Source organism: Phyllobates terribilis, unplaced genomic scaffold (genome assembly GCF_046119375.1).
Source record: "Phyllobates terribilis strain yellow unplaced genomic scaffold, ASM4611937v1 Scaffold_1__5_contigs__length_1240528914, whole genome shotgun sequence".
Lineage (NCBI taxonomy): Eukaryota > Metazoa > Chordata > Amphibia > Anura > Dendrobatidae > Phyllobates > Phyllobates terribilis.
Window position 1 is genome coordinate 960,325,850 of NW_027362761.1, and position 12,971 is coordinate 960,338,820.

Genomic DNA, 12,971 nt, shown 5'->3' on the forward strand with positions numbered 1-12,971 from the left:
TTATATTCACAGACGTACAAATTGTAGTTCTGCTAGTGAAGATTACAATGGAAATGCTGTATAAAAATAAACAATTGTCACTATTTAGTGTAGATTTCTATAGGCTTACAAACCTTTGTTAAAAAGAACCTGTCATCAGAATTTTATACCCGAAACTAGTGGCCTGAATGTAAAGGCACTTTAATGCTGAGTAAATCTTTATGTTGCCTATAGAAAAATGTTTTGCTGTTTTAGAGAAATCCATAGTTGAAACTGTATGCTAATGAGTTGTAAGTGCAGTGGGCGGGCCCTGCTCCTACAGATCTCTTGCCTCTCTCCTTATTCCCCTCCTGCAGACTGCCTCCTGTCTCTGACTGACAGGTCACTCCTGTATCAGTGACTTGTCAGGATTTCTACAAGCAAGGTGAGAATTGAATCAGCATTAAAGCGCCCTTACATACATGACATTAGTTTGGGGTATAAAATTCTGATGCCAGGTTCTCTTTATCCTGTTTCCATTAGCAAAGTCTATAGTCATCCTTCTATACAAGTCCCAGGAGTCTTCATGTGCTTTCACCTATATGATTAAGCATTTGCTGTATATCCTATGTACTAATATGCATATATATCTTTCATATCCTCCATTCTAGTCATGTCTGTGCTGTTGTTGCCAATCAAAGACTCTCACAAGTACATCTCCAATGAATGTCACCAGTATTCAGTGGAAAAATCATGACCAAAATTACTACGTTGCGGACAGGAGCCTCCACAAGGACAGCATGAACTAACCACATCCTCCAGCTTCAACTGCATCAGGAAACATCAAAATGAATGGCTTTCTTCAAAGCTAGGATCTTCTTTTTTTTTTTTTTTTTTTACAAAAATCGAGGAACTATTTTAACATACTGAAGAATTTGCCATTGGGTTTCAAAGACTAAGTGGAGCACTGTTGAATCAGAGCTACACGCACATGGTTTTTATTGGCTGTAATACAGTCTTCATGATTTTGTCTTGGTATTGCTTGCAGGTGGGGCTAATATTGTCCTACATATGGACCAGAGAAAAATCAGACTCAAAAATGGCTGTGTTAAGACTGGCACGATGGAAATCCTGGAGAATTTGTGGGCAGCTATAACTTCTGCTATGTTGCACTCACGGAAATCTAGAATTTTATTGAATGTTATATAAGTCCTACTGTGTGTAAGGTCTCCTGCATACGGCACGGAAGCTGTGTGGCGGCACAATGAATACCATATGGCTCTCAATTCCACAGCTGTACGTGACTCTGTTTGCCGCCCTACATGTGTGGGGTACCGTATGTATGGAGCTATTCTCTACATATCCATGACATCCAGTAGAGCATGCCACAATTTATTTTCTGTCGTATTCATACAGAATCCAGCAGAAAAATAAACTTTGTGCCTTCATATGGAATTGGACATATACGGAGGTACAATAAAGATACCCTAAAGGTACCCTATTACAGCTCCATGCAAATCTGCATTATGGCCTTTAGCATGAGGCCTAAGAGGGTGAATTCAACCTACAGTATTTCTATTGTTATTATATATATATATATATAACTATAATTTCTTTGTATATAGCAATTTTTATTTAACGTATCTTAAAAAATATATTTTTTAACCTGAAAGCCTAAAGGATTGTGAAATATTGTATTATGGCATGAGCTGTACGTGCATTTTTCAAGTGATGTAATGGGGAAAGGACACGTATTTTGTAGCACTTCATTGTACAAAGCCTTACTGTATAAGAATAGATAGTGGCATTTTTAAGTGCATGACAACAAGACACATTAACGTGTGTTTACGAATGAGATTATTGTATCTGAATATATTGTATTCATATGATGTACACATCATATAAATGCTAGTACTTGTGAAATGTTATTAAAGGGTATCACTAAAACTGAACTTCCCAAAGAAGGATTCATTTATAACACTTTTTTGTTACATAAATGTAAGGTGCCCCAGCGAGGTAGTCGTGGGCGAACTGTAGTCCCCACTCGCTATGGTACCCTACAGACAATACGTGTCCTCCCTCTGAAGTGTGGCTGTGTATGTGTTGCTCTTCACTTACTTCAAGCCATCCGATCGCGGCTGTCTCCAGGCATTTCTCTTCTGGGACCAGGGCAGCAAGAACTTCAGAGGACACGAGGTTCTTAACCAGAACTTGAACTTTACTTGGGGAAGAGGGATATATACAGTATTTACAGGCAGATATAATGGATAAGGCCCGACAGGCTATCATCTCTCTCACAGGCACTGACAACATCTTCAGCCCTGGTTCCCTCTTTAAGTGAAGCATCTCTGTGACTCTATCTCTAGTCCACAAGACTCTTCTGTAACATTAACAGTGACCTGGATCAAATATCTCCCCCACGTCCTAGCCTGGAGTCCTATTTATCTTCTTTTGCTTCCTGCAGACTAGAAGTGCCTCGGGTCCTCACTACCTCTGATGAGTTTCTCCGACCAGCTAACAGGACTCTTGCTCTTGCGTGAGGAGACTTGCACAGTAGTGATCCCACTGTCTGAGGGTGTATAGCTCCCGTCTACCCTAGCAGCCACTATAGTCAGGCTGCCCGCACGATTTCCCGTACTGTCTCTTACTGAAGAATCACTTCCTGATTCTGGAAACTAAACAGAGATTTTCCTAATGTGCCCACCCTCAGTGAGCTGTCATCACACAGCATTAACTCATCCCTGTCTGTAACACTGCTAGCAGACTCAACCTGACATCTGCACCCAGGACAGTGGCATCTTGTGGCTGTTTACAGGTACTGCAGCCCACAATGAATTATGCCAGGAACAAGCTCTATATCACTCAAGGCTTGATCCGGGCACTAAGTTCCCCCTCTACTCTACTGACTGGACCACTGAAGCTAACCCCTTAGCTTGGCCTACCACAGTTCAGGGAGGATTAACTAAGGGAACATTTTCCTTAACTACTTCAGTGCCTAGGGAAGGCTACATCCTTCCCCACTATTACATAAAGACATATGAAGGGTCACATAAAAACGTGAATGCTATCCAGGGCCATCCTGAGGTGGTGGCTAAGTAGCACTATCTATTGACGCCCCCTTATGTTGTACCATATAGTGCCCAAATAATGCAATAATCCCATATCTAAGCAAAATAAAAGACAGTTGCCTAAATAATACTTTCCAATCAATGAATCGAGGATGGAGCTGTTTTGGACATCAAATATGGGAATGGGGTTCCAAGACTATCAAAGACCGTAATGACACAAGATGCGAGTTACTGGTTTTCCACCTTTAAGAACAGTTCTGGTGTTCAATATGGCAGATAACATTATTCCAGATGGTCATTTTACATCAATTATCTTAGTCTCAATCATATTAGGTTCTATGGGTATCGTCTCTACTTTTTATCAGCACTTGCTTCTATATACAGGGTACAGGGCCTGTGTTATTAGGTCTATCAACTAAAGAGGACCTGTCACCTATAAAAATAGTCAGGTTTTGCCTGTAGTATTCCTTGAGTATTTTCTTTTTTATCCTTTTTAAAATTCCACCATACGGTTCCGGAGATGTGGACTTTTTCATTTTCTGAAAATTTTTATGTTTTTTACGAAAATGGCATGCCTCACTTGACTCTCTGTCTTTAGGCTGCTCTGCATTATTGTGAGCTCCACTACCTTGTTAAAAACTTAATTTTTAAACCATAAAACTTAGCACAAAATAAAAATAACAATATCTCTGGAACCGCTTGGCAGATTTTTAAAAGGACAAAATTGGAATAATAAAGGGAGCTGCGGAAAATATAATAAGTACAAAAACTGATCACTTTTGACCTGGCAACAAGCACTTTTTAAGTAGATGCAGACTGTTCCAGTGGTGAAACAATATTCTAGAAGATTGTGATTGTGGTACTGGTTAGTACTATTATCCTTAGTTGTACCTGAGAAGATCCACAAACTATGTAAAGGCAAAACTTCATTTCCATAGAGCTCTAACATAAAGAACCTTATAGAAATCTAACTGATTAAAAGTTTTGTCTAAGAAAAAGGAACTATCGAAAAAACAAAACACATTTCTGCAATTCTTCCCTTGACCATATTTGGTCTCATAATGTAATTAAAACTAAAGGACCTATATCATTTTGTATTTGGCTCAGATGATACATCTCTCACTCCTCTTCACAATCCTGTGCCTAGTAGTAAGGTAGGCTGCTTCAGAAGAAGCCTTCCCACTGGTCTGATGGCATTAGGAACATCAAGCACTGCATAGTTAAAGGAGTTTTGCTCTCCTGATCTTTTTAATGGCTTAGGATAATAAAAAAGAGAAGGTACAGTGTACTTATCTCATTGATCCCACTCTGCCCAGGACAACAGGTGGTCTCCATACTTTCTTCTCCAGCTGGACAGACATGTGACTTCTGTAGCCCATTATTGGGCTCAGGAGTGATGCATTGGTCACTGCTGCGGCCAGTGATTGGCTGCAGCAGTTACATGCCCGTGTGGCTGTAAGTACAGCAGTGTGGATAAGTATGTATCATTTACTTTCATTTTTGAGAATTCTGGTCTATTTAAAAAAAAGAAATAATTTGTATTATATGTTTTAATACTGTTAGTTGCTACCACTCACGATACCTGAGAGTAGGCTAGTATCCAGTCTTGGAAACATTTTGTGTTCAGTAAATGACTTGTCATGTGATTCTTATTAAATCTAGTATGTATATAAACTATAAGAAGAAATTAACCAAGAATTTGTAGATGAAATTGTGCAGTTGTGTAATCAAGGAGGAACTTTCTTTGAAAGTAATCTGTAAACTTCACTTCAAAGTAAAAATCCCCATAACAGCTCTACCCCTTGGCATATTGGCTATAGCAGGCACATAACAATTTAAACATACTTCAAATATTGAATTATGACTGTTTACGGTGTTGGTACATTTAGCCATATAACCCACCCTTTATAAAATCAGAGAGATTGTTTCCATACACAACCACTTCGTTGATGAAATGCTAACAACATAGCATGACCCTTTCCAAACTTTCCAAACTGCTTTGAATTGGCACTCAGATATTATTCCCATGCATTTGAATATTAGAAATAAAGTTTCTTGGCTTGAACAGTGTTTTTTAAGGCCTATATTATTAAAATTCTATAATTCATGTATTGTTAATATGCTATTTTCTCTTTTTACAATGTAATAGACATTATGGTCCTGATTGATCATGGCTGGTGTTTTGTACACCAGTCTTGGCGAAGATTGTGCTGTAATAAGACCCATGCCTCTTAATGAAATTGTCGCCATGTGCCACCCCAAGAAATCTACTCCTGTCAGAGACAAGAGGACACTTCTGTCATAAATTATGCCATAAATTACGCCACTTTTGTGGTGAAAATGATGGCATTGCCCTCCTAGGCTAAGCGCTCATTTAAAACAGTTGGCACAACTGGCCGGGATTGGTGTAAAAACAACAAAAGCTACACGTTGCGCATACAGTGTGTGACATATTAAACAGTTTTACAACAAAATACTGGCATGGATCAAGAATGAATCTATATGAAATCTAGATTAATCGAGGCCTAAATGTATTAATTTATAACTCACACCTAATAAAGTTCCAATAAATCTAGGCACCCAGACAGGAATGGATTCATTTCTTAAAATAAATATACCAAAATATATTTTGTAATTAATTCCCTTAGGCCTAAGGCCATGTCAAAATTTTGACAGTACTTTGGTCTTTATTTTGCAACAGTATCTGTAAGCCAAAATTAGGAGTGGATTGTACAGCGAGAAAAATTATGGTTGAAAAATTGACACCTGTTCTGTGTTTTAGACTGAATCCTATTTGGGGCATACATATACTGATTCAACAGGGACCAAAAATACTGATGTGTGAATAAAGCCTTAGTATTTTATGAACTGTACTTATATATATGGAAAAAAAATGTTTTTCATATATATGATGAGAACATATGAAATATTTTTTGGGAAGCGCCACATTGATTTTTCAGTTGGATACCTGTGATCCTTGTTGTTCTTGTATTTAAATACAATGCACAGGACTCTGGAAGGTTTTATATATTTCACACAGATATGGAAACTTCATACATATAGTTGTTCATACCCTTGCACAGAACCACTGGATCTTTTGTACATGGCTAGGAACTTTCTGTGATTGCACACAATCAGTAATATGTCGCTCATGGACGATGGAGGGAGACTGGAGCTCAGTAGGTGTCCGTTGAAATATGTAGACATAGTGAGGTTTCTTTTCGCAAATAACTTATGAGTTTGGCAGATGTGTCTGTATTATATAGATACGGACCCATAATGAGTCCACATATGGAAGTACAACATAGTGCTCCATAGTGTAGAGCTGCAAGGACTGTGTGCCTCCGTACGGCCTCTGCCTAAGTGTCTGACGGCTAACTATGCACAAAGATAGACATAGCTGTTTTATTATTTTAGTTCACCACATCTAATATCAGCATAATTGGCTAATGTTACAGTATAAAGTTATATTTTGGATTAAATTTTGCATAATATTAAAACTATCAAAACAAAGTAACAGCAGTCTGATATATACCACTGACAAATTCAGCAGGGGGTTGGACCAGATGACCCTGGAGGTCTCCTCCAACTCTACCATTCTATGGTTATATGAAATTTCAAAAAGCACTTTTAGGAGCCCCTTGACTGTAAACTCATAAGTAATTACCAGTACAAGCATTCTGAAATGTGTGGATAAAAATGTGAAAAGTAGAAGGAAGATTTGGCTAGAAGGCAAATGTTAAATTTCAGCAAAAAAAAAATATTTTGTCACTTCTTTTTCATTGCTTGTTCGTGATACATGTCTTCTTAAAATATGGTATTCGCTCCTCAGCAATCTGATTTTAAATATTTGCTTGTTATCCCATGAACACGGTTTTGCAAATTTCCCGTGGATTAGTTAAAAGTATGCAAGACCCATTTTCCGAACGAAAAACAGTGCATTTTTACATGAATGGGTTTGATAAATGATTGTGGATGTTTCCATGGATCTGTGGTCTTTTACAGAGAATTTTGCTTCAATAATAAAATGAAACTATAGCCTGTGGTATGTTATTTTTCAGTTCTATGTGTTATACTAATGTGATTGTTTTTCAAACAGGATTCCAGGGTCTGCTTTGCATTAAAAAATTATATTTGGTCTGCTTAGCAATGCATAGTCTGCAATTCAATAGCTCTTTAAAGATTCACAGTCTTCATGGAAAATAGGACATTTTGAGGAAGCACATACTTACGGAAAGCTGAACCGAAAAATGTAGCAGTCTTAGATTTTAGGTTTAGTATCCACAAACTTTAGCTTGAGTAATTTTAGAAAGAACACAGAGATCTTACAACATCAAAGGCTTAATGGCTCTGCTTGACAGGGCATCTCTCCTTTATAGTAGTTATAAACATTTTTTGTTCAATCGTTATTCATTATTGCCCAAACAATTGAAAGTTCACAGATGGGAACCTTCACTGTTCTCATAAAGGAGTTGTCCAGGTTTAGGGTTCAATTCTGTAGTCACTCTATGTGACTGCAGACTTGTGAATACTCACAGCGCGCACAGTGTGGGCTGTCAGGATTCTCCTTTAGCGGCGCTGGGTGTGGTCGGGCACATGACCACAGTTATGCGATTAGCATACATGTGGTCACGTGCCGATTAGATGTGCACAGCCTCGCTCAATACCAGTGAATTGAGTAAGGCTGGACACATCTAGTCGGAATGTGATCAGAAGTATGCAAATCACATACGTTCGATCACATGACCACCGCTCCCATTGCTGCTACCGTAGAATCCAGACAGTGCACACTGTGCTCGCTGTGAGTATTCACAAGTTTGTATAGAATGACTTTAGACTACAGATTTGAGCCACAAGCCATGACATCCCCTTTAAAGAGTTATTTCCATCTTTATAAATGAGTATTGTAGGGAAGTGTTTGAAAATAGAAGCAATTTTGCAGTTTACTGCTTAGTAATATTTTCAGCAATATTTGAGATATTAACATTTTTTCTTGTTGAAAGCTAGATGCCTTAGAGACCGACCACTGCTTTTAGACGACAGAATATGTACAGTGCTTACAAGGCCTTTTCTATTGAGCCTTTAAGCACTGTTTTGAAGCTGTACGTGATCACTTGAACACGCTCTTAGCCCTTGCTAACTCAACAAAAATTCCCTGGATGGATGAACCCTCCTTTTTGAGTGATGCTGATGGATTCATAGAAGATTGTAAGTACTTGGGATTGTAAGAACTTGGATCAAATGTGACCTACCCTGTGTGATATCAAGATTAAACCCTATTTGTAGCTGTGGTACAAAATAGTTTCCATAATTTCAATTACCGTAATTCCCTAATATCACTTTACCACTGAACTGTAGAGGGGAATTAAACATTAGTAATCAGGTTCATCCATTAATGGCCACTCTTCATTCAAGTTCTGATGGAAAGCACCAGTTTAATTGTGAAGCCCTCAGAACAGCCTCAAGCATCTTATCAAAGGGGTTGAATGAGGTGTGCACATTTTTATGCCACTTTCACAGCTTCAGCAACTGTACAGTGCCATTATGCTGGCATAGTAAATTATCATTGCTTTAAGGGGAATCTGTCAGCCGGTTTTTGCTATGTAATCTGAGGACAGCATGAGGTATGGGTTAAAACACTAAATTCAACAATGTGTCACATCAGACTGTGTGCTGTTGTTTACTTACAATGGAGGTTTTATCACTAGAACATTATCATTGCCCTGACTAGCTGCCTTGTGCCAAGTCATCCAACTCCGCACCCTGCTCTGATAAGCAGCTCACTGTCAATAGACCATGTACACAGAGAGCCTGGTGTGGGCGGGGCAGCTTTATCAGCTCTCCTGCATTCTGTATCTAAGAGCTCAGATTGTGTCACAACCACTGCACCCAATAATCTAAGTGATACATCATTGGATTCAGGGTCTCTTTTCCTACATTACGCTGCTCTCAGATCAGGTAGCAAAAACCTGGTGATAGATTCCCTTTAGAGAGGTTGTACATTACCTTAACTCAGTTACATGTTTTATCATAAATGCTTAATGATCATGCTCATACAGATTCCCATATACCTTTTCTGTCGATTTCCATTTTGTTTTATGCCTTTCTTCTTCACTTCATGTGCCTTGCCATCAGCTATGCTGTCACATTTATCATTTCCTCTTCAGGACCTTCCGCTTCTCTGACTATATTTCCCATCAGCACTTGGGCAGGCCTGTAGGGTACACACCCCCCTGCAACTACTCCTAAACCAATCCATCTTCTCCCTCAGCTTCACACACAGCTTCAACATAACATTCTGTCCAGGACACCGTTTATTACTGGTGTTCTGGTGCTTTGTGTATTACTTCTATTCCTTGTAACAATTATCCCCAACCCCTCCTCACTGATTAGTCATGTTCCACTGTAATGGGTGGATGAATAAATGGATGGAAGAATGGTTAAATGGATGGATAAATGGATGGATGGATACATGGATAGATGGATGGGGAGAGAGATATGTATGAATGTATGTTTATAGTAGAGGGAATACAGCACGGTGTATATATATATTACAGGGTATAGAACTAGGGACTTGGGAAGAATCTGCCATGACATCACATGAAGTCAAAGGATTCTCAGCCAGATCATGTGCTCAGGTTACAGCAGAATTTTGGAAAACAAGGTATTTACAAAAGAGTTTATCTATGGCCGCTAGTTCACATGAAAGAGACTTATAAAGTAATGACCAACCCCTTTAAATTTCAGAAATCTTCAGGAATACATGACATTCCACACTGCAGCTGTTCTGAGGACAATAGAGAAGAAGGAGTTCAGTTTACATGTATATGTACCCAATAAGTTGCTAATTCAGCACATGTTACATTTGAAATCCACAAGCTCGGGACTGTAAAAACAAACCTTAGTATGTAAAAGCCTTAGAATATTTATTTACCCTTTAAAACAATAATTTTTTTTAACATTTACCATATTTTCCAGAGTATAAGACGACTGGGTGTATAAGACGACCCCAACTTTTCGAGTTAAAATATAGAGTTTGGGATATACTCGCCGTATAAGACTACCCCTCTTCTAACGCACATACGGTAAAAATTAAAAAAAAATCAGATTTGATTTCAATATGGTAATTTTAAAGTGATGAACCTTACCGGCGATTGACTGATTGTTGTATACAAATCCTGCTTGGATTGGTCAGCTCTCCCTGCCTGCCCAGCTCTCCCTGTCTCCAATACTATCAGAGCGGTAGCACATCCCTCTGGCTCGCCCTTGAATCCTATTACTGGTGCCTCCTTCTCTGCCTCTCCGATCTCGCTCCTGAGGACTGCAGTGACGAGGTGAGGGGGTGCCTCACCGGGAAGGTGTAAGTGAAGCAAGCTGCAGCCATCCGGGATGCCCGGGGTATGGAAAAAAGAGAAAGAGCAGTGCTGTTCCCTAAAAAACATGCCTCGTTCCCTCGTCTGGCCTGCCCTTGTATTACCTCCTTCTCTGTCTCTCAGATCTCGCTCCTGAGGACTGCAGTGAAGCGGCGCAGGTGCGCATGTGCGGGATCTGAGAGTCAGAGGAGGAGGTAATAGAAGGGCAGGCCAGACGAGCGAAAGAGGCGTGTTTTTCTGGACACAGCACCGCTCTTTCTCTTTTTTCCATACCCCGGGCATCCCGGACACCTGCAGCTTGCATCACTTACACTTTCCCAGTGAGGCACCCCCTCACCTCATCACTGCAGTCCTCAGGAGCGAGATCAGAGAGGCAGAGAAGGAGGTACCAGTAATAGGATTCAAGGGCGAGCCAGAGGGATGTGCTACCGCTCTGATAGTCTTGGAGACAGGGAGGGCTTATACATTACCATAATTATACTCCCTATAAGATGACACCCGGCGTATAAGACGACTTCTGACTTTTGAGACGATTTTCAGGGGTTAAAAAGTCATCTTAAACGCCGGAAAATATGGTATACCCTTTGTAAACCCCTTAAGAACTGAGCATTTTTAATTTTTGCCCTTTTATTTTTCCCTCCTCTTCTCCCAAGAGCCGTAACTTTTTTATTTTCCAGCTGACAAAGTCAGGTGAGGGTTTATTTTTTGAGGGACTAGTTGTACTTTTGAATAACACCATTTATTTTATCATAAAGTTTACTGGAAAATGGGAAAGAAATTCCAAGTGAAGTGAAATTGCAAAAAAAATGCAATTCTACAATTGTATTTGGATTTTGTTTTCTCAGTGTTTATTCTGTAGTAAAAATGACCTCGAAATATGGTTGACCGGGTCAATACGATTACGAGGATACCAAACTTGCATTTTTTTATATTTAAAGGGAATCTGTCAGCAGGTTTTTGCTACCTCATCAGAGAGCAGCCTGATGAAGGCAAAGAGAAGCTGAATACAACGATGTATCACTTAGAGTTTTTAGATTTAGCAATGAAGTAGAGCTGAAAGAGCTGGTCCTCTGTGTACAAACTCCATAAACAGTGAGGTGCCTGTCACAGGAGGGGGCGTGTCAGACCAGGAGGAACAGACCAGCTAGTCACAGCAATGATAAGCTCCTGGTGCTAAAATAATCATTATAAGCAAACAAAACCTTGGAGCTTGATAGAAGAGGCATTACTGAAATCTGTGTTTTCACCCCTACAGCATGCTGTCTTCAGCTTACGTAGCAAAAATCTGCTGATAGATTCCCTTTAAGTGGTGAAAAAGTTCCAAAATTTGTAAAAAAACAAAAACAAAAATTAGTTTCAGTCGCCATTTTCCAAAGCCCGTAACATTTTTTTGTTCAGTCAATAGAGTTCATTTGTCAGGGTTCATTTTTTGCGTGAAACCTGATATTTTTATTGATACTATTTTGGGTATTTTTTTTCTTTATTGTTGACTGGGGAAAAAGGAATTGTGATTTGAACTTTTAGATTTTTTTAACTTTTTTTTCACTTTTTTTGTTAGGGGACTGCCGCTGTTAAAGACAGATGTCAGCTACAGTTGAAACCACAAGTTTACATACACTATATAAAAAGACACACATGCATGTTTTTCTCAATATCTGTCATGAAATCAGAATAAACCTTTTCAGTTTTAGGTCAATTAGGATTACCATAATTTTTAATATTTGCCAAATGCCAGAATAATGAGAGAGAGAGAATGTTTTAAAGCATTTTTATTACGTACTACAAAGTCAAAAGTTTATATACACTAAACTTACTATGCCTTTAAACAATTTTGAACTGCCCATATGATGATGTCATGTGTTTGGAAGTTTCTTGTTTTTTGGCAACATCTGAGTTCATTAGAGACACACCTGTGGATGTATTTTAATATTCAAAGAAGTAATCAACTCACCCTTGGTTGAAATCCCATAAACTCGTGATGTGAAGCCCTGCCAGACACGATGCACATAGAATCATAGAATGGTAGAGTTGTAAGGGACCTCCTGGGTCATCTGGTCCAACCCCCTGCTCAAAGCAGGATTCACTAAATTATCTCAGACAGATGTCTGTCCAGCCTCTGTTTGAAGACGTCCATTGAAGGGGAACTCACCACCTCTCGTGGCAGCCTGTTCCACTCATTGATCACCCTCACTGTCAAAAAGTTTTTTCTAATATCTAATCTGTGTCTCCTCCCATTCAGTTTCATCCCATTGCTTCTAGTCTTTCCTTGTGCAAATGAGAACAAAGATGATCCTTCTACAATGTGACAGCCCCTGAGATATTTGTAGACAGATATTAAGTCTCCTCTCAGTCTTCTTTTTTGCAAGCTAAACATTCCCAAATCCTGTAACAGTTCCTCATAGGACATGGTTTGCAGACCGGTCACCATTCTGGTCGCTCTTCTCTCAACTTGCTCCAGTTTGTCAATGTCTTTTTTAAAATGTGGTGCCCAAAACTGGATACAGTATTCCAGATGAGGTCTGACCAAAGAGGAGTAAAGTGTGATAATGACTTCACGTGATCTAGACTGTAC

General features: G+C 39.2%; 1 protein-coding gene and 1 long non-coding RNA gene across 2 annotated transcripts in view; one reads left to right on the top strand and one right to left on the bottom strand.

Annotated features, from left to right (window-relative positions):
- Window positions 1-7,064, top strand: part of EDNRA (endothelin receptor type A) — a 71,963-nt gene extending 64,899 nt beyond the window's left edge. The window contains exon 8 of the mRNA XM_073642507.1: window positions 630-7,064. Coding sequence (XP_073498608.1) covers window positions 630-767 — 138 coding nt within the window. The 3' untranslated portion in view covers window positions 768-7,064. The remainder of the gene's footprint in view (window positions 1-629) is intronic.
- The window catches only part of LOC141155955 (uncharacterized), a 36,909-nt gene extending 24,280 nt beyond the window's left edge, over window positions 1-12,629 (bottom strand). The window contains exons 1-2 of the long non-coding RNA XR_012247590.1: window positions 12,351-12,629; window positions 9,759-9,813 (exon numbers count right to left, since the gene is read on the bottom strand). This is a non-coding gene — a long non-coding RNA (uncharacterized lncRNA). The remainder of the gene's footprint in view (window positions 1-9,758; window positions 9,814-12,350) is intronic.
- Window positions 12,630-12,971: the final 342 nt, after the last annotated feature.